Source organism: Dissoconium aciculare (assembly GCF_010015565.1).
Source record: "Dissoconium aciculare CBS 342.82 unplaced genomic scaffold K489scaffold_2, whole genome shotgun sequence".
Taxonomy (NCBI): Eukaryota; Fungi; Ascomycota; class Dothideomycetes; order Mycosphaerellales; family Dissoconiaceae; genus Dissoconium; species Dissoconium aciculare.
The window spans coordinates 1,671,955-1,691,995 of record NW_022984952.1 but is presented as its reverse complement, the minus strand read 5'-3'; the positions used below and the strand labels follow the sequence as shown (position 1 = coordinate 1,691,995).

General features: G+C 56.8%; 8 protein-coding genes across 8 annotated transcripts; 3 read left to right on the top strand and 5 right to left on the bottom strand.

Annotated features, from left to right (window-relative positions):
• Nucleotides 1–665: 665 nt before the first annotated feature.
• K489DRAFT_367650 (signal peptidase I) lies at nucleotides 666–1,273 on the top strand (the record flags this gene model as incomplete). The annotated part of the gene is made up of 2 exons (XM_033602879.1): nucleotides 666–940; nucleotides 1,045–1,273. 2 exons carry the CDS (start codon nucleotides 666–668, stop codon nucleotides 1,271–1,273), a joined length of 504 nt encoding a protein of 167 aa, XP_033463476.1.
• A 963-nt stretch (nucleotides 1,274–2,236) lies between these two features.
• On the bottom strand, nucleotides 2,237–5,440 carry K489DRAFT_367649 (uncharacterized protein; the record flags this gene model as incomplete). The annotated part of the gene is made up of 3 exons (XM_033602878.1): nucleotides 2,237–2,406; nucleotides 2,507–5,338; nucleotides 5,395–5,440. The coding sequence occupies 3 exons, from the start codon at nucleotides 5,438–5,440 to the stop codon at nucleotides 2,237–2,239; spliced, it is 3,048 nt and encodes a 1,015-aa protein (XP_033463475.1).
• A 2,895-nt stretch (nucleotides 5,441–8,335) lies between these two features.
• Nucleotides 8,336–9,304, top strand: K489DRAFT_312374 (DUF862-domain-containing protein; the record flags this gene model as incomplete). Its single annotated transcript, XM_033600858.1, has 2 exons — nucleotides 8,336–8,985; nucleotides 9,169–9,304. The coding sequence occupies 2 exons, from the start codon at nucleotides 8,336–8,338 to the stop codon at nucleotides 9,302–9,304; spliced, it is 786 nt and encodes a 261-aa protein (XP_033463474.1).
• A 1,490-nt stretch (nucleotides 9,305–10,794) lies between these two features.
• K489DRAFT_298706 (DHS-like NAD/FAD-binding domain-containing protein) lies at nucleotides 10,795–11,685 on the bottom strand (the record flags this gene model as incomplete). Its single annotated transcript, XM_033600356.1, has 1 exon — nucleotides 10,795–11,685. A coding segment is annotated over one exon (891 nt), but the record flags the coding sequence as incomplete, so codon positions are not given.
• Nucleotides 11,686–12,156: 471 nt separating this feature from the next.
• On the bottom strand, nucleotides 12,157–13,023 carry K489DRAFT_367646 (uncharacterized protein; the record flags this gene model as incomplete). The annotated part of the gene is made up of 2 exons (XM_033602877.1): nucleotides 12,157–12,521; nucleotides 12,615–13,023. The coding sequence occupies 2 exons, from the start codon at nucleotides 13,021–13,023 to the stop codon at nucleotides 12,157–12,159; spliced, it is 774 nt and encodes a 257-aa protein (XP_033463472.1).
• A 792-nt stretch (nucleotides 13,024–13,815) lies between these two features.
• K489DRAFT_407174 (uncharacterized protein) lies at nucleotides 13,816–16,627 on the top strand (the record flags this gene model as incomplete). Its single annotated transcript, XM_033607339.1, has 3 exons — nucleotides 13,816–13,967; nucleotides 14,030–14,375; nucleotides 14,432–16,627. 3 exons carry the CDS (start codon nucleotides 13,816–13,818, stop codon nucleotides 16,625–16,627), a joined length of 2,694 nt encoding a protein of 897 aa, XP_033463471.1.
• Nucleotides 16,518–17,339, bottom strand: K489DRAFT_428800 (uncharacterized protein). Its single transcript, XM_033608349.1, has 2 exons — nucleotides 17,161–17,339; nucleotides 16,518–17,098 (listed from the first exon to the last, which is right to left on the bottom strand). Exons 1-2 carry the CDS (start codon nucleotides 17,230–17,232, stop codon nucleotides 16,895–16,897), a joined length of 276 nt encoding a protein of 91 aa, XP_033463470.1. The 5' UTR covers nucleotides 17,233–17,339; the 3' UTR covers nucleotides 16,518–16,894.
• A 244-nt stretch (nucleotides 17,340–17,583) lies between these two features.
• Nucleotides 17,584–20,023, bottom strand: K489DRAFT_115850 (uncharacterized protein). The gene is made up of 5 exons (XM_033598931.1): nucleotides 19,473–20,023; nucleotides 19,278–19,412; nucleotides 18,957–19,091; nucleotides 18,586–18,900; nucleotides 17,584–18,515 (listed from the first exon to the last, which is right to left on the bottom strand). The coding sequence occupies exons 1-5, from the start codon at nucleotides 19,814–19,816 to the stop codon at nucleotides 17,771–17,773; spliced, it is 1,674 nt and encodes a 557-aa protein (XP_033463469.1). The 5' UTR covers nucleotides 19,817–20,023; the 3' UTR covers nucleotides 17,584–17,770.
• Between the last annotated feature and the right edge of the window lie 18 nt (nucleotides 20,024–20,041).

Sequence of the window (20,041 nt, the reverse complement as noted above, 5' to 3'; positions counted from 1 at the left end):
CGGACCTCACCTGTTTGCGCAAGTGGAGAAGTGACGAGAGCATAACTGACGGCCTGGGCATGCGTCAACAAATATATCCTCATTCATCACTGGCTGTCCATTGGTCTCGTCCCGTGTTTACGCCTTCTCGCGGCTGGAGGTAGTTTTATTACGCCTGCATTTAGAGCTCCAAATGCCGTTCGTTGTCTCCGGGGAGACAGCCATGACTTGATACATATATATGTAAACACATGCATATATATATCGATTGAAATAACCCCATGTCCGAGTAGTCAACGTCCGCGAAACAACAGCCGTATCAAAACCAGGACTATAATGGTACATAGGTAGGAGACATCATTCGTCTTTTATTTCCGCCAGTCGTTAGGATTAAAACAGATGGAGTGGACTTATGTCGCGTTAGGGTTGCGATGAGGCTCTGCGCCGGAAAGTGCCGAAACAGCTCCTCCAATGCTGCTGGTGTACTGTAGTGTACTTGCGACGTTTCAGGGCACGATTATTACTATATCACCGAAGCGACACCCACCAGACCTAGAGTCGGACCGCACGAAACCCGCGACACACCAGACAACATCCACACATGAGCGCGACCTCCCCCGAGAACAGGTCCTAGATCCACCAACAGACATCCCACAGCGCCCACGATGCTGGGCTCGCTCTCCAGCATGCAGCCGCGGCAGCTGGCCGCCCAGGTGCTCAACTTCGCCCTCGTCCTCTCCACCGCGTTCATGCTCTGGAAGGGCCTCTCCGTGGTCTCGGACTCGGCCTCGCCCATCGTCGTGGTGCTCTCCGGCAGCATGGAGCCGGCGTTCCAGCGGGGCGACCTCCTCTTCCTGTGGAACCGGGGGCAGGAGACGCAGGTGGGCGAGGTGGTGGTGTACAACGTCCGGGGCAAGGACATCCCGATCGTGCACCGGGTCATCCGCAGATTCGGCGGCGGGTAAGAACACATCACCACATCCATGATCTTGATGGGGCGGGCATCCGGTCCTCGAAAGAAAGTATATCGATCTGACATTATGTTCCCTCTCTCTCGCCTTGCAGGACCGAACCTCTCCAGCTGCTGACCAAGGGCGACAACAACGCTGCGGACGACACGGAGCTGTACGCGCGAGGCCAGAGCTACCTCGACCGGAAGGAGGACGTCGTGGGCAGCGTGGCGGGCTACGTGCCGTACGTGGGATATGTGACGATCCTGCTGAGCGATTACCCGTGGCTGAAGACGGCCATGCTGGTGTTCATGGCGGTCACGGTGGTGTTACAACGAGAATAACGTTCGAAAAAATCCCCCCAAAAATGAACTCCTTCCTGCGAAACTCCCCCCTCCCGCGTCCCAACTCGCGTGAAGGGGCCAGATCGTAACATCATGGCCCCGTCGTCTCTTCCAGCCTCGCGGCTTGTCATTGCTCCTGGGATCATAGAACCGGCGCGGGGTCCAGACCGACGAGCGTCGACCGAGCCATCACGAAAGATCGGACCTGAACTGCCAACTCCACGTTGTCAAGCGGGAGGAGGACAGCCATGTCAGAGAAAGGCCGACGATCCCCCCGGTGAACGAGTGACTTCTGCCCGCGGGCTTTGAGAGGAATTGTCTCCGATTTCCCGACGGCATGCCCCCTCGTACGCATTCCGCAGCGGACGGCTTTTCGTCCGCTGGAATCCCCTCCCCGATGGAGCCGATCCGTGGCGTCAGATCCGGCCGAGAGCGCGTTTTCGGAACCCGATCATCGCTGGAAGATGACTTTGTTGTTGTAGACATGTCAGGGGCGATAGAGAGAAAAAAGCGGAGTGATATTGCTACCGATGACGATGATGAAATGGTGATGGTGATGAAATATCCCATGTGTGATGACTACGGAATCGGCACGCACGTCTCATAAATACATGAATTCCCCCGCGGAGAATAACAGCGACGGTTCCCGGACGGAGTGTGGCCCCCTCCCTCCTAAAAAAGCGAAATGTTCAACCTCATTTCCCAACGAAACCCCCCAAAACCCCGGCGAGAAGAACTGACCAACGGAAGAAAACCCCCCCCCTCCTCGAATCCACACAATCCACACGAACCACATAAACCACATAAATCCCACAGCTCGCAGCAGCAGCATCGTCGTCACCGAATGCCTCCCATCCACCAACTTCATAGTCATATCAACATCAACATCAACATCATCGCGATCCTCGCGATCCTCCCCAACCCGATCGATATCGAGGATGGGAACGAGGAAGAAAGGGGGGCCTAGCAGCTCTTCAGGTAATTGCTGGGCACCAGGCCGGGGGCCGAGGGCTTGCCGACGACCTCGGCCTCCCACCAGCCGTCGTCCTGGTGGCGGGTGACGGCGAGGACGTCGCCCTTGGCGAAGGACAGCTCCTCCGGGATGGCCGCTTGGTACATGTACATCGCCCGCGCTGGAGGGGAATCGTCAGTTCTGAGATGCCGACAGGGGGAGAGAAAGAGAAAAAAGAGAGACGGGGAGAGGGGGAGGGAGAGACGGGGGGAGTTACTGACCATAGTGCAGGATCGGGATGCCGCCCTTGGTGACCTGGCGCTGGCCCGCGACGCTCTGGCTGCGCGCGCGGGGCGCGCCGACTTGGTTGTTGGCGCTGCTGTGGTGGTGCTCGGTCGGGGCGTAGTACTGGCTCTGGGGGCGGCCGGTGCGCTGGTGCTGGCCGCCGTAGGAGGAGGACTCCGGGCCGCTGCTGGGCACCGGGGCGAGCTGGAGCGCCATCGGTGCGCCGCCGCCGGGGCTGCCGCCCATGGGCGCTTCGGCGGGGCCGCGGCTGCTGAGCGGGCGGGGGTGGTTGTTGGCGGGGTTGGCGGGCGCGTAGGCGGGGTTGGGCGAGGCCGCGCGCGGAGGGCCCGGTGCGAACGAGGGCGAGTTGCCGCGGGAATAGCTGCTGGCGGCGAAGGGGGCTTGGGGCTTCGCGGGGCCGGAGGATTGGGCGCGCGGGCGAGGGGCCCCGGCGGCGGCGGCGGAGTAGGGGTTGGGCGAGGTCGACCGGTAGATGGGCTGCTGCTGCTGCTGCATCGGTGGCGGTTGCGGTTGCGGTTGACGCTGTTCGGCGTTGATCAGGGGCCGCGGGCTGGCAGATCGCGCCGGGGCCGGCGACGCGGCGCGCGGAGGCTCGTGTTGTGGCTTCTGCTGCAGTTGAGGGGACGGTCGTCCGACGCTGCTCGTCGGGCGGGCGGCGCTGGCGTTGAACACCTCGCGCTTCTGGTTCGTATATTGCTCGGTGGTCTTGCGCATCTCGCGGCTGGTGTGGGCCGGCTGGGGGGCGCCGAGTCGGCTGACGGGCGTGTCGTACGCAGGGGGAGGGGCGTCCCGGAAACTGTTGTTCGCGAACGCGGTGGGCACCGCGCCGGCCGGGAGGTTCCTCTCGCTCGTGGCCGGCGTGCCGGGGACCGGGGTCGACATGCCGTAGTGGCGGTCCGCCGATTGTCGGACGGATGCCTGCTTCGCCACCCCTTTCAGCTCGGCGAGGGCTTGCGCGATCGGATCGTGCTCTGCGTCGGCCGATTTCTGAGGTGTCGCCTTCTTCCGCGAATCGGGCGATGCGACGTCGAAGACGTTGCCGCCGATGCCGAGCTGATACTCCGCTCGCGGATCGACAGGCTCGGGTTCCATCGAGGTCGGTCTGTTCCAGGGGCTCGACCGGGGTGCGTTGCCGAAGGGCTTCGTCGGGCTCGAGCCAGCGCTGTCAGGCTTGCGGACCGTCGCTGGGGTCCAGGTGTTCCTGGAAGTCGGAGTGGTGGCTACGCTCTGGGAGATCTGCTGGGCTGGCATCGGAGGCACCTGCTTCTCCTTGGTCGACTTCCTCCGGAAGGGACTGTGAGATTGGAAGAAGTTGCCCTTCTTCTTCATCATGTTCTGGTCCTCGGCGGCAGCCGACATGCCCGAGACGGCCGAGTCGTTGTAGTTGGACGAGACGGCGGACAAGTCCGAACCGTTGTACTGCTTGGGAGGCGCCACACTGGAGACATTGGACCCGTTGTAATGAGATGAGACACCGGACAATTCCGAGCCATTGAGCTTCATCGGTGAGATGTTTCCGTCCGTGTGGTCTTCAAATGAATTGGGAGCCGAGTAGTCGCTGTGTCCGTCCCGGCTATCGGGCCTGGCGGGTGCTGGGACAGAGTTCCGCTCGGGAGGAGGAGCGGTCCGACAGAATTGGGTCATGCCATCAGTAGGGTATGGGTTGTGCGGTACGACCGGCACTTGCGGAGCGTTGTGTGAGAATGAATTCTGGCTAGAGGCCAGCGGGTTGACGGCGGCGCTGCCCTGAGAGCTACGTGCGATGGCGGTGAATGCGCCGTCGCCCTGCAAGGAGGTTCGGGCCTTGGGCATGCCGAGCTCTTCTCGGAGACCATTCTCGGGGTCGTGGTGGGACTCATATGTGCTGGGTTGAGGCGAGGAGGTCCGGAATGTGGGATTCATGGTGCGCTGGAATTGTGCGACGGAGTAGTTGCCGTCGTCCGATTCGTGCGTCGAGCTGGCGTCATCGTAATCGCCCCGGCAGAAATTGATGTATTTCGGCGGGTCGGGAATCTCCTGGCCGGTGCCGCACTCCTGGATGAAGGTGGTGATGTCCTTTTCGACCTCGCAGTCCTCCAGAGATAGACGCATCTTCTCGCACGACTGGTCATCGCTCACGCAGACCGTCGATGCGATGTTTGCGAAGCTCCACAAGCTGCTCTTGAAGAAGTCGAGCCGTTCCTCCTCGAGGTCTTGGAATTTGTCGCAGGCTGCCTTCCACTCCCGGTTCCATCGACCGGTCGTCTCCTCCAGGATCTTGACTGCGGATTCGTATTCGCCGCTGTTGCTGGACATTTGGATCTGGGTCTTTTCCAGCTTGGCCTTGTTCTTCCTCTCCTCCTGGCCCATGACCATGTGTCCCTGGGCAAGGTATCCTTTGATCTTGAGACAGTCCTGTTCGAAGCGATCCCTCGTCTTGTTGACGGAAAAGGTCTGCTGGTTCTTCATCTTGAGCAACTTTTCGATTCCGTTCTGGACGATTTTGCGGCGCTCTTTGATACCGCCGGTGAAGGCGGCCAACGGTTCTTCCAATTCGCTCTTCATCTGGCCGGCGATGAGCTGATGTGCTTTGCCCATGCTCTCGACCTCACCGCGAACGACGTCCAGCGACATCCGCAGTGTGCCACCCTCCACTGAGCCCAGAGGCTTCCGGGCCAGTGCGAGGAGCCTTTTCGCGTATTCCTCCTCGACTTGTGCACGGGCTGTGTAGAAGGCCTTCAACTCGTCGCTCGTGATTTTCGCATTGTGCATGCGCTCCAGGAGAGGCCCGACGCCAGCGTCATCTTTGCCCCAGAAGTTGTTTGCGACTGCGAGAGATTGTCAGCTGGTCCGTCCGGCTCATGGTCTCTGACGGTTCACGCACACGAAAGCGAGACCGAGGGACTCTCGGAAGCTGCCTTGGAAGGCATCGCGCCTGGTATATTGGGAGAGATCTTTTCAAGCTGTAGGGATGTGTTCGGTCGCAGCGAGCGTGTTTGGTATATTGAATGATGTGTATGTTCAGGCGGTACAATATGATATGCGTCCGAAAGCGTCCGCGATACATGTACACACACCAGCCAGGACCCTCGTTTTGCGGCGGCGGCGGCGGCTCTGGCTCTGTTTACCAAAGCTCGGGTTGCCTAGCAACGGGCCGTATTTTTGCTATGACGAAATGTACAGGATGTCGTTGTCTGATGATGACCGGCGGAAAGAGGTTCTAGATTTGCGCCTGTCGCATGTCATCTGTGTGTCCTGTATCGCGCATTATTAATTAACCCAGATGACCTTCAATGTTGTGATGATCATCAACAACCTATCACGTAGAATGACCTACAATATGTCACGTCTCCAGTAGAATGATCTACAGTATCTCACTCTCCAGACGTCTACTACCATCTCGATGCTGTGTACCAAACATTGGCTCCCGATCAAATGGCGCCGGACTGTTGTTATTACGAGGTATGCATTGTTGTCGGTGGATCTATATCTCTGTCTATTCGCAATGTTCCATGTCCGGGGTGATGTATGCCTTTGCCGTGCAGTGTAGCAGCTGCTGTACGAGACAACTGAAATGACCGTCGTCCGCCGGTGTGATGACCCGTCCGCATTGCACATTGTTGGTCCCGGCTGTACAGTATTTATCACAGTACACTGTTGGAACGGATGGGTGTGAATCAGATCGACCACCGATCCCTCCGCAGAGCCTGGGACGAGACCTTCTCCGGGGGCGCAGCGCCCACCGAATGGATCTTACCGGATTGCTTTCCTCCTCCCTAAGCCCCCCAGATTTTGCAAAGCCAAGACCGACGGGACTGTGAATCCTGAAATGCCGGACAGCTGATGGACCGGTTGTGCTGATCATCGGATTAGCCTACAGGCGAGTCGGCCGTGGTGTGATTGCAGGTGATCAACGACGACAATAAATCCCGCAGTCGACGCCATCATGGACGGCACGGCGAAACGATTCGACTCTTGTTTCCCATAATCCAGCCACGAGCTGTGACATCAACGAGATGGGGGCAGAGGAGCAGTGGAGATGATATCTTGTTGCAGATGTACTACTGCACGCATGCTTCGGTGAACGGTACTGTATCCTCGACCTCGCACGGGTTCTTTCTTCCCTCAAACCCACGTGGAAGTGAACACAGACGATGGACCACGCGCGATGAAACCTGCTAGCATGGCAGCACGAAGGTGACACGGATTGGGATTCTCGACGGGTGCAGAGGAACCCTCCAGGACCCGGACCATGGAGTACTGTACATATACTATACCTAGGTAGTTATTATGTATACTGCAACCGCGGATTCCGCCAAGTACAGTAGGATAGATGGGTATAACTGCTGCGGAACGGACTGAAACCGGGGTGGTCGAGAACACCGTTGCCGATGGCGGTTTGCCCGATGGATGGGAATATAACCTTGGAATCCATCTGCCTGGGTAGGTATACAGTGGATGACTGTGGGTGACTGTGGGTGACGGCACTGGCACTGGCACTGGCACTGGCGTGAAATGACTGTTCGGCGACACCAGACGTCGCCGATCGCCCTCCCCAAATTGACGAGGAACGGGCGAAGAAGGTGGCGGTGGTGATCAATCGATCAATCCATCGATCAATCAATCCTCCTCCTCCTTCATCGGAATACTTATCATCATCATCATTATTATCATTACTGTGCAACAGTTGGATGGATGCCCAATGCCCAATGCCCAGGTGGATGGATGGATGGATGGATGGATGGATGGATGGGTGGAATGTCGCCAAGGACTTCCCCACCTGAACGCCAAGTAGATATATATCCTAGGTATATATATACACCTAGGTATATAGCGCCAGATGTCGGGGCGTTGGAAGCTCACGGTCTGACTGACCAGCAACTCCCCCGGTCGCTTCTATCCATGGAATCTGTCTGTTTGCCTGTTTGCCAGATTGCCCGTCGGTGTTGAGGGATAGATACAGCAGTAGAGGCCAGACCAAACACATTGCTCGATTCTCCTCTGTGGAGATTGTGGAGGGGTAGCCGCAACGGGAATTCCCCCCAAGTTGACTGACGGCCTTCCAAGATGACGGCTTCTTCCATTCGTCTCTTCATCTCATCATTTCGGCGGGCGGCGGGCGCAATCTCCCCTGGCACCTGGGCAGTCAAGTCAAGTCGCTCACGTGGCCGCCAGGATCTCTTCATCGCCCTTTTCCCTCTCTCGCTCTCACTCGTCACATGCATTATTACCACACGTGGATCGTACAGCATACATAGTCCATACACACACATACATGGTACATACACACACACACACACATTTCCTCCCAACTACTGCAAACCAAGCAAATTACACCCATCATCATCACCACCATCTCCATCACCATCTCCATCTAAAAGGACTAGCCAAATCTTGGAGGATCCATTAGCCTCATCCGTCTGCTCGTCCTACCTACCTACTTGCTGCTCTACGCCCGCCACCATCTATCCGCTCCCTCGCGCGCGGCGGTGGGTGTCGTAGTCGCTTGATCCTGGTATCATCGCCGGATAGATACATCAGGCCAAGACTGTGCCTCTCGTCCCTCTCGTCCCTCTCTCTCCGTGCTGTCATCGTCGCGCCGCGCGAGATGCTCCAGTCGTCGCTGTTCCTGTCCATCAGCCTCGCGCTGTCAAACGTCCTCGCTAGGAGTCAGCCTTGATTTCAAACATCCTCTACCTGGATCGAACCGCTCTACCGGGCACATCATCGCGACTGCCCGGATCGCCGAACCCTCTCCATCGGGTGCGCCCCGGCCAGGGTCTCAGAACAGCACCTGATCTGGATGCGGATCCACCTCTCATAGCATGTCGCTCTCGTCGGGACCCGCGAAACCAGGCTCGGTCTCCAGCCGGCCAGCCACGCTCCCCGCCCCGAAGACCGCAGTCCTCATATCCGTCTACGACCTCCTGCCGCCGAGCGCCCTCTCCGACTTCCTGTGGACCATCGGCGCCGGCCTGCTCCACTCCGGCGTCGTGGTCGGCGACCGGGAATACGCCTTCGGCGGCCACCACCGGCCCGGGGTCACGGGCGTCTACTGGACGAGCCCGCACCTCGAGCCGCCCGGCGGGACCTTTCGCGCCGCCGTGCTGCGCGGGCACACGTCGCGCACCGAGAAGGAGACCGAGTCCATCATCAAGGACGTCTCGGACCGCTTCCTCGGCACGTCGTACAACCTCCTCACCTTCAACTGCAACCACTTCACCTCGGCCCTCTGCAAGGCCCTGCTCGGGAGGTCCGCCCCGGCCTGGCTCAACCGCGCCGCCCGCGCCGGCCGCGCCTTCCCCTGCTTCGTGCCGCGCGACTGGATCGCCGCGCCGGAATTCGAGACCGCCGGCGGCGAACTCCTCGACGAGGAAGACGAAGAAGAAGAGGAGGATGGGGAGGAGAACGACGACTACGTCGAGAGCCGCTTCGGCCGGGGCGGGGACGACGCGGGCGTCATCCGCGGCGAATGGTCCAAGGGCCGGCGACGCATGGCGCAGTCCGCCTCGGACCTGGAGGGCGACGAACATGACCCGCCGCGACCGGACCACCTCGTCATCCGCCACGAGCCGCGATCCGCCACCGACATCGAAACCAACATCGACACCACCACCGCCACGACGCCCTCCCCAGCCGACGGCAAGGCCGCATATAGCCTCGCGGGAGGCAAGCGGATCGTCTTCACCACCACGGCGGAGGCCCTGCCGCCCGCGCGCATCGTCCGATCGAAGGACACCTCCGGGCGGGATCTGCCCGCGGCGGAAAGGGCGCCCGTGCCGAAGAAGTTCTGAGGATCAACGGGGAGGCGACAACACGACCGAGAGGCGAATGGTTTTCCCCCGGGTCACGGGAAACCCCCGGTGGACCCTCGTTTCCTGTTTCCTGTTTGGGGGGTTTTTTTCCGTATGGCATTTGCTAGGGCGCGCGAGCGTTCTTTTGGAGTCTGTGGTTTGGGAAGGGGAGGAGGAGGGATCTCCCGGTCTCGATCATCAGCGTTATATATCCCACACGTTTCTTTTCCTCGTCATATTCCCAATGCATATACACATACATATACCATACCTTACCTTAGCCTTGGCGATCGAAATCCACAATGTAACGCCCCGGGAGCGGGAATATAACAGAACGGGCCCCTCCTCACCAGCAGCGACGTGCAAGCAAGAACAGGCGATGATTATTGATAATGATAATGATAATAAGGAATTCTTTGTACCGTTCATCCGCCTTTTTCCGCCCCAGGAACTAGGGGAGCGGACGGATAGAGCGTAAGAGCGCGCTCCCCCCTCTCTCTTTCTCTATCTCTGGCACGCGCGCGCCAGATGGGCGCTCCAAAGAAATCACAGGCGACGCCCTCACACCAGAGGTTTCGGTACGGCAGGAGAGAAGCTTGAATATATACAGAGGTTGATTATGATGAGGATGATAAGCGTGATGATGACGATGAGAGTGATGGTCATGCAAACGAGGAACACCGACGGAAAATCGACGGGGAAAAACACCCAGCGATCCGCCGTGGAAAAACAATGACTCTTTCCGGTGTCATCCTCCCCCCCTTCCACCTGGGCATCTACGGGTTGATCAGGTTCTGGATGCTCATCGCGCCCACGACGCGCTTGAAGAGCGAGTCGCTCCCGCCGTCCTGAGCGGTGGTCTGGGGGGGACTGCTGTTGGTCCGGAAGTCTGCTGGCGAGACCGGGTGCATGGGCTCCGCGGGTGCGGGACCGATCTTGAGGGTTTTGGCGGCGATCGTGGCGGCCGCGCCGGGGTGGCTTTTGCTCTGCTTGAACGCCGCGGTGAGAGGGGTCGCGCTCCGGGCCGCCGCGGTCGGATGCGTCTTCGATTTGGCGGCTGCGCGAGGTTTCCGTGCTGCCTTGGCTGGTTTCGCTGGCTTGGCATGGGAGAGACGTAGGGTGGTGGGCTTGGCCTTGGGGGGGAATGATGAGAGCTTGGGAGACGAGCCCTTGTGCGACTTGGTGGGCGTGGGTAGACTCGCGGCCAGGTCGCCGTTCTCGCTGTCCTCGATGGACTTTTGTATGATCGCGATCTTGCGGGTCGAAAGCGGACTCGGGACTGGCGCGTTTTGGGGTTTGTTCTTTCTCGGCGTCGCGAAGCCTTCTGGAAGCGGTCGGAAGCTGTTGTTTCGATGCGTAGGCGAAGGTAGTGGTTCTGCGTTGAGATGAAAGAGTTGACTGACAGGAGAGAGCTCGGGTCGCAAGGTTCTTCCGGCGACTTTTTCGGCATCTTCCTCGGAGACCTCGGATATGAGATCTGGCACGACGGCATCGTTCCACTTGCGCATGGCCGCCCGTTTCGCCACTTCATCACACTTGCCTTTCACGACGATATCCCAGCAATCCTGTAGGTCTTTCGACACAGGCGGCGGATCATTGTTGATCCATACCGTCACGCCTCCTCGGCGATCTCGCACCACTCCGCACATTTCACGAACGATCCTCCGAACGCCGGGAACCTTCAGTGTCGTGCCCACGACAATGACCGCGTCGGGTCGCTTACGGAGATCATCTTTGGTCACTGCACCGATGGCTTCGTCGTCTGGATTATGTTCCGAGTAGAGTACCATGCGCGGTCGAAGTCTACCGATGCCATGACTCCGCTTGCCTTCATGCTGAGTGCGGATGTTGTCGAATGCCTCACAATGTGAACATATGGGCGGAACAGGACCCGCAAACAAATCGGCATCAAGTGGGGATAGTTGGTGACATTTGGAACAGACCATCTTGTCCAGGCCGCCGTGCAGTTGCACTGTTGTCGGCCATTTCCCGTTGGCTCCTTTGCGCAGAGGAATTTGGGTCGCAAGTGGTGGAAGCGACGTGTCAATACCATCGACGTTCTGCGTGTACAACCGAAGCAGGCGCCCTTCTTCGGCGATGGTTGCGAGCATGTGATGAAACGCGGTCGGCTTTGCGTCCTTTGTGAGACGCGACATTGAGCTCACCATGTCGTGGAAAGATGACGTGGAGCTGTCATCTTTGTAAACCGACGCGTCGAAGAGATCTCGACCAGATCCTTTCAGCTTGTAGTCATCCTTGAGGCTTTTAAACAGTCCACCGGAAGAACGGAAATCTGGAATGCCGGCAGACACAGAAATACCTGCGCCGGCGACCACGACAATCTTCTGTTTCTTGTGTAGCACTTGCAGGAGACGATCCAACTGCACGCGCTGATCAGCGTCCAATTTCTCCTCCCCCAATCTCAAGTGCTCCGTCGTGCGTTCTTTGGAATATTCCTTGGAAATTCGGCGACGCTTTGCGGGGGGCTGTCCTGGCGTGTCGGAGCCGGTATTGTCAGTGTCTACGCTGTCTGGCGATGGCGAACCGGTTTGTGATGCCGACTGTGACGCAGGCGGTGACGGATAGGCCACGGGCGCAAATCGCGACGGTGACGCATTGGTCCTGTCGCTTTCGGGAGGCGGCGACGGGGAATGATCGAGAGTGCTCAGCGGCGACGATGGCACGCTCGAAAGCGGCGACGACAACTCGGATGAGTCTTCCATGTTGTGTTTGATGGTGTAGGATGTGATTGAAAGGTGTGCGCGAAGCGATGGTCGTCGGAAGCGGCAGAAACCTCGACCGGCGGTGGACGGACCAGGCGATTGTTGTTGTTGTTTTTGTTTTTGTTATTATTATGCGACGACCATGACGGTTATGATGGGTAGGAATCTCTCTCGGCGGCCAATAATTCCAGCATGAATGCAGTGTGCGTATGTTCGGAAGGTTGATGGTGGTGATGGCGAGTTGATCTGCGGAATTGGCGAGGAGAGTGTGGAAGAGAGTTGGAGAGAGCGCGATGGGAACGTTGCCGACCCAGTGTCGGGTGCGAGGCTTTGAAGTGCAAGTGTGGTGGCAGTAGCGTGGTCGCACTGGTGTGGAGTACAGTATAGGATTGTACTGGAGTGTAGTAGAGTATAGGCGGGAGTGATGTATGGAGGTAGGGCAAGGACGAGACCAGAGTCACGCAGCAGCAGCAGCACACCGTAGTCCAACAGTACTAGGTAATAGGTATACAGTAGACATTGAACACACATGCACTATTATAACTGCACCCCCGGCCCATACAAACAAACAGTATACACACACGCACTGGGGTAGCCCATCCGTCCACCTGGCTGACCAGCTGGCGTGGTCTGGCTTGCTTGCTGACAGGCGCCTTGCTTGCTTGTATCGCCTCGATTGTCTGCTGGTCTTATAACAGTTGATTCTGTGTACGGTACTGTATCGTGCTCCCCAAGACAAAGAGACTGACCGCAGTTCAGTCTGCGTGGAACCGACTGCAACAGCCCGAAAGTGCACCAAAAGTCAACATCTACAGTGTGGGCGATCATCATAACATTGCAGTTACCACTGGGCGCAGGAGGACACCACTCGAGAAGCAGCAGGCCAGCCCACGCGCGTTCTTGCGCTGCTGGCGCCGGGACGGGCGGGAGGGAGGAAGGAGAAGAGGAACGGGCCCAATGGATCGCGATCCACCGTACAGCCGGCATGCGTGCCATTATTATTATTATTATTATTATTATTGTTAGTCCAGTCCCACACAGCTGGGTGCTGCCCAGGTGCTTGTGTACTGTAGAATTGACACCGTCCCGCCATTCCAAGCAAGGGTCGTGATTTGGTAGAACAGCTCGTTCTTCTCTCTTCCTCACAAGCAAAGTATTGCAGACACAAATGACATGTGTACTCGAAATCGTAATGGGCAAATAGGAATAGAACCCACGATTGCCCGGGCAGACTTGCCAGGAGAACTCCTACAGTCCTACTCGCGCGGGCGCATTCCGGGTTGCCGCTCGCTCCGCGTTGGTCACCGCAGGACGACTTCCAAGTTTGAGGTCTCCATCCAACCTTGGAGCCTGAGGTATCTTCGATCTCGAAATCAGGCCTTGCATTCCAAAGGTTCACCTAGATATCATTGACCTGCTGTGGCCTGGGAATTATTTGGAGATATGTGCAGTATGTATATTTTCGTCGAATTGCGTTTTGCGAACCGATCCTGTCCCGTTTTGCGATGACAATGCTGTTTAGATAGCACTGGACTCACCATCAACGCCCACAGGGATTGCCATGTCACTAGACCAACCAAAAAGCATTGACGAGTGATTTTCTACCCTACGCCCAGATGATTTCTCATCTTGAATATTGACCTCTGAAAAGCGCATGAGCGAGTCGTTGTTGACCAGTAGTGTCATCGGAGTCGCCGTCCTTTGGGTGCGGACTTGTCCGATCTTGCCGCCAGCCTACACAGCTCGACGCTTTCCTTGATGGATCCCACAGACATGGACATGCCAGCCATGCCGGCGATGATGGACACTACAATGGATGACTCTATGGTCGACCTCTTTGGTGAGGCAGGCGATAGTCTGACAGTGACGCCAATGCCAATGCCATTGCCGGGCCCGCTTCTGCTACGCATTTCAGAAATGCAAGGCTGTGGCTGTTGTACGTGCGTTCCGCCCTTTTCTTCATGCCAATTCGGGCGAAATAGCTGATGGCGACTCGTATCAGGAAGCTAGCATGGTCTCACATGGGCAACATCGCCCACATTACCTCCGACGGCACCAAATTGAATTTTCGTTCCTTGGTCCGAGACAAACGCTCGCGGGGATGGAAGCTGAGCAAGAAATCACAGCATGTTGTTGATGCTCCCACAGGCCGTCGCTTTGTTCACATTCAGTTCAACAGGATGGGCTCGGATCTTGCGGTCATTGACGATAGTGGCTTGGTTCACCTCTACGCCTCCCTCAATATGCTGGGGCTCATCGGCGTCGATCCATCCTTCGACGACGACTCGCAAACCGGGCTTGGTGCAATCGTGGGGCTACATTGGCTGCCTACGCCGATAGATTTGAAGGTATGGCTCGGCCACCCACTCTATACACTATGCTCTCAGCGTTGACAATGCCGCAGCGTCAATCTGTCAGTCCGGCAACCAAGGTCGGTGATAAATGGGTAGCGAATCCGCAGGCTCCGGTAGTACATACCAGCAAGCTTCGGAACCCAAATGACGGCAGACAAGCCCTTTTACACGTGTCTCGTAACAGCAAGCTGACCTTACTGTACCAAAGTGAGAGCGCCTGGAAGGCAACGAGTACAGTATTGGAGCCTGTTGAATCTTCGGATCAAGTTATCACACATGCTGCGATCAATGAGCACGGTGATCATGCGATCGTTGTCACCCACGATTTGTCCTCTCGATTCAGGATCTATCAAGTTGGTATCAATTGGAACGCACCTCAATCACGCCAACCGAACCAGATTGTACCAGTGTCTCCAAATCTGGAGGTTACCCATTTGTCAGTCGTCGACAACATCCATAGTCAGCATTCAAGTGCTGCAATACTCACGCTCCTGCGCGTGTTGCCAGCGGTCGCAGACTCTGGGCACGGGACGTCATCGCCGACTACCATCCTTGCAGGTTTCACGCATGCCATACCCTCCTCTGGTCTTCAGACACCACCCGCGTTCAGCGTGCTGGCTCATTGGCACGTCGACAATGCTCAGCCTGCGCTGCATGAAAGCTTTAAAAAGATGAAGACCGGACCTGACACATCTTCGTCTTTGGATCAAGTCACCGTGCTTAGACGGCAGCCAGACATCATCACTAATAAAGTGATCGTCAGCTTAGATGTTCCATTGACAAGCGAGGCCGTCGTCGCCCTTCTAGCCAGTGACGGTACCTTGGACTTCCGAGATCGCTTCACGATGAATAATAGCCTAGAGCCATACGGCGACTCGACGCAGGTCACCAGCCTAGCACAAAGCGGCTTCGAGCACGTCTCAGAGCAACATCATCTTCATGTTGCGACCTCCATTGATGGTTGTTGCCTGGTTGTGGCTGAAGCCGATGATACGATGATTATCAAGTCTATGGTGTTTCGCTACGGCTGGCACGCCACGAACGATGGACTGGTCGACAATCAAGCATTGATAGAGGCAGGCGCAATCTGTATCGCTCGTCAATACGTGCTTTCCTGCTATGCAAATGCATCAGGAGACGAATCACTAGCACTTATACCGACACAGGCCACTCAAGAGACTCGAGCTTTGATCAACGCAATGATCGTACGGACTTTGACACCTTATATTGATCTCGCCTTATTGGATGCTACGAAACAGCGAGGTATCACCATGGACAGTGGGATGTTCCGGTGCATGAGTGCTCAGCTGGCCATCGGGACCGACTACAAAACAGGCCGTCGATCGTTTCCCGGCCAATTCGCCCACATCACACTCAGCATGCGGTCCCTCAACGCTTCCAGCTTCATCACCCAGGAGCTCATAAACCGCATGCCACGGCCAGCCGGAACCAAGCCCGTCATCCCGCCTGACGTCGCAGTGTCCTTTAAGGGCCACATGAAATGGACGTTGAACCTCGCAGTGGCCATCGTGACCACGCTCATGAGAGTCAAACAAGAAGTTGCAGACAATTCAGAGACGACCGCTCCGCAAACGATAGCGAAATTGACAGCAGATACCAGCACTCCATTCGCGCACATCCTGATATCGTCCCCTACACGCTTCATGCTGCGCATCTTGGCGCAGATGGTCTCCCGCTATCTCGAAATGGCCAATCAGAACCTCCCTCGCACCCAATCCGAATACGACAAGACCCAACTCAACGACCTGATATCCGAAATGTCCCAATTCCCCTTCAAACTGAACCTCTTCGAGGCCCTCATGACGGAGTTCGACAGCGCCATCCGCAGCGTCTACACCAAAAGCGGTACGACCACCGAACGCCGCGCCGAGATCGAATGGGCCCTCATGTGCACAGGTACCATTCCGCCGGAATTCCGTCCCGCCATCGACATGCTCCTCCAAACCTCATTGCCAAAACTCCTCGAGGGAGCGGATCTGGGGAAACTCCACCTGTGGGATACCAGCAGCATTGCGCAGAGCCAGATTGGCCTCGCGGCCGACGGGAAACGTTACGATGTGGTCCGCAAGACTCAGCTGTTGGATACGATGAAGCTGCGCGTGTGTCGGAGGTGTGGGAGCGAGACGGAGGATATCCCGTTGAAGGATGCGCATGAGACGCCGGCGTGGTTGAGGGCGGAAGGGCGATATTGCATCTGTAAGAGTCACTGGAGGCTGGCTGTCTGATCCGGAAGATTTCAACATCCCGCATGTTTTATCACAGCGCGGCAGACCATGCTCGACTCCATCACAGTTCTGGAAAAGGCAGTCTCTCGTCCGTCATATACATTATCTCATTTTTACATTCAGAGTCTTTCGAATATCCACCGCCGTCTCTCATGGGGTGTTGTCCAAACGCCCACCTGCAGACAGGTCATGGTCTGGTGGAAACCTCTCCGGCCGAATTCTCAATGTTTCCATCACCGTCCACTCCCACTCATCAATCCATCGGACTCACTCCGCCTTGCTCTGCGCACCTTCCTTCTCCATGCCCTCGCAACCGACCGCCTTGCCCGCGAGTTCCTCTGCCTTGCCAAAGCCTGACGCCTGGGGGTCACGGTTGGCGCTGGCCTGCTTCATGGCGTCGACGCCGGCCTTGGTGTCCTGTTCGCCGGAGGCCTTCCAGGCTTCGGAGCCGGTGACGTTGCCGACAAGGCCCTGGACGGAATCAGCACGTGGTTCCCGTAATTCGGGCGATGTGGCCTGGGATCTCATCTCACCTCTGCTGCGCCTTTGACGTATTGGGCGTGGCCGCCGATGAGGGTGGGGTTCTGCTCGGAGGAGGAGGACATGGTTTGGATGGTAGAAGGGTTCTTTCGGTAGAATATATTGTTATGTCCAAATTCTTGTGATTGAACAGATTTGAACTCAGCCACGGCGATCTGCAGTTGCAATCACATATATATATATATATATATATATATATACATAAGTATATCCACTCTGGAGTCAACATATCATCGAGGCATCATTGTCGATTCATCAATGACGTATTACGCGGTAAGGCTTTCTGAAGACGACGGCTCGTGCAACTGGTGGGGACGCGACTCGTTCCCCGCTTCCTTGTCGACCGAAACGACAGTGTGAACGTCACCACATCGGTGAACAGCTCTCCGCTCGCCCTGTCCGATCGCTCATTTCACGCAACTGACCAGCACCGGATAGAATTTGTCTGGACCCGACGAAAGCATTCGCCAAATGTCCCGACCTGGGCTCTGAACGCGCTTAGATTACGCTGAAAGTACAATGCGGATGTGGATATCATGATTCGTGAGATGTGCTAGAATGATAAATCATCACGCTGCTACAGAACAACCCTGTGCAGCTTTTCTACTCTGCAATGCTTCCGGTGCGCCTGTCCAGGCCCTTGCCCCTCCGCAGGCCGATAAGCTGGAGCATCTCGGTCCAGAAAGAGCTCGGCGGGTCAATGAAAGTCGCCTCGTACGCCTCCACGATGGGACGCTCCCAGATGAGATCGGCTTTGCTGGCGGGGACGAACTTGGTGCGCTTGATGAGCTTCCAGGTGACGAAGAGGATGGGCGCCAAGATGAGCATGGCGTAGTAGGTGAAGAAGCTGGTGACGTCGAACGGCGAGAAGGACGAGTAACCGTAGGTGAAGACGATAAAGATCATCCAGCCCAGGCCGATGTAGGCAGAGTAAGGCTGGAACCAGCCGGTGTAGGGAAGAGTCTGACGCTCGAGCCCCTGTGCTTGGCAGGCACGGTAGAAGAAGATGAAGGTGATGGTGATGACGATGTAGTTGATGACACCACCGGCAGTCACGAGGTTGATGAGCCAGGTCAGAACTTGGTTGGCATCGTTGCTGAGCTGCAGGAAGGCCAAGCAGGGGAAGATCATGACCACGATGAAGCTGTAAAGCGGGACACCGCTCTTCGTGCAGTATTTCAAGACTCCGGGTGCGCGGCCCTCGAGCGCGAGAGAGTAGAGGGATCGGCTCGCGCAGTAGACGTACGAGTTGCCAGCTGAAAAGATCGAAGTGATGAGGAGAGCATTGACCAAGTGCGGCAGTCCGGTGACGCCGAGGTTTTGCATCGCAATAACGTAAGGAGACGCCCTGTACAGACAGTTAGAGACATTTTCTTGGTGATTTGATCGTGAAATGACTTGATAGTGAAACGACTTACGCAGCAGTCCCGCCTCCCTTTCCGCCAGCCAGGATCTTGACGAGTGTGGGGTCTTGTGAAGAAATGAGGATTCCCACGGCTAGCGCACCACCGATGAAGAACAACCCGAAACGCCAGTACACAGTCTTGAAGGCGGCCTTGAGGTAGACAGTTGGACGTTTTGCTTCTGCGGCGAGTAAACTCAAGTATTCAGGTCCGACAACCGTGAAAGAAGCACTCCACAAGCCCGCCAAGAAGCCTTCGAATCGTCCCAGGTTGCCGGTGGTCCGGTATTCATGGAAGGCGTTCGGAATGCCCCAGTTCCTGAAACCGAATCTGTTTGGGAGATATTAGCGCGGTGGACAGGATAGATCAGAGGCCATTGAACTCACGCGTCATGCTTGGGGTTAGCTCCACACATCGTCAGGAAGGTAAACGAGAAGAGCATGAGGATAAGGATGACTTTGCCACTGCTGAGGTAGAATTCGGCCTCTCCGTAGTTCTTAACGGCGAGTACGTTGATCAATCTAGGGAAAAGTTTAGCTTTCGTTCTTCATGCAGGCCGACGAGGCAGCAGGCGCGTTCGCAATCGATTGATGAAAGGTGCCTTCGGCAAGTTGCGTTGGGAAGGTTGCATTGGGTCACAGTGCCTCGTGAAAGTTGCTTTGGACTGGCACTCGGAAATGACAAGAAGTCGCATCTGGGAGGCTCACGCATAGAGGACAATACAGGCACCAATTACGGCTCCGGCAGGAATATCGTCACGCCAGTATCCTAGGACGCTACATAGCGCGGTGATCTCGAACGGGATCAAGAGCGCTTCATATAGAAAGAAGTTCCATCCGGCCCTGCGATGAGTAGCACTGTCAGCAAGCCTTTTGGTGATCTCGAGAATTCCTGACCCTTACATGAAACCGAACGCATCGTCAACCCATTCGCCGGCCAGGCGGATGAAGCCACCAGATACCGGCTGGTATACAGTCATCTCGGCCAGACAGTTGTTGACCAGTCCGAGCATGATGCTATAGATGAAGTATGCGAGGAAGAGACTGGCAGGACCAGCCTTGTTGAGAGCGCCACCGATGCTGACGAAAAGTCCAGTTCCGATCGTGCCTCCGATTGCTAGAAGCTGGATCTGTCGGTTCCCAAGGCGGCGTTTCAGCGCATCCTTGTTGTCGGTCACGACGCCTTCCTGGATGTCATTGATGGTGTCGGACGCGACCTCAATGTCGGTCTTGTCGGAGATCCCCATGATGAAAGCAGGCAGTGGACGTCCAGTCTTAGGATAAGGGTCTAGTGTTGCTCGAGAGCGTGTTCCAAGCGAGCAAGAACGAGCGCATCGAATGAGGCGACGAGCAGGTATATATAACCTTCGTCGAAGATGGATCGGGTGGTACCCAGACCATGCAGAAAGCTGCGGGACGTAGCTCTCATTGGCCTCAGACGCTTCAAAATAAGACCTACCTCACCACGCAAA

Bases quoted from the DNA above. Each gene is read 5' to 3' on its own strand.
- K489DRAFT_428800 (XM_033608349.1), bottom strand. From the start codon at position 17,232: ATGTCCTCCTCCTCCGAGCAGAACCCCACCCTCATCGGCGGCCACGCC. The intron at 17,099-17,160 runs GTGAGATGAGAT...GATTCCGTCCAG, and splicing joins ACGTCAAAGGCGCAGCAGAG to GGCCTTGTCGGCAACGTCAC.
- K489DRAFT_115850 (XM_033598931.1), bottom strand. From the start codon at position 19,816: ATGGGGATCTCCGACAAGACCGACATTGAGGTCGCGTCCGACACCATC. The intron at 18,901-18,956 runs GTGAGTTCAATG...TCTCCCAAACAG, and splicing joins GCTAACCCCAAGCATGACGC to ATTCGGTTTCAGGAACTGGG. The intron at 18,516-18,585 runs GTAAGTCGTTTC...CTGTCTGTACAG, and splicing joins AAGGGAGGCGGGACTGCTGC to GGCGTCTCCTTACGTTATTG.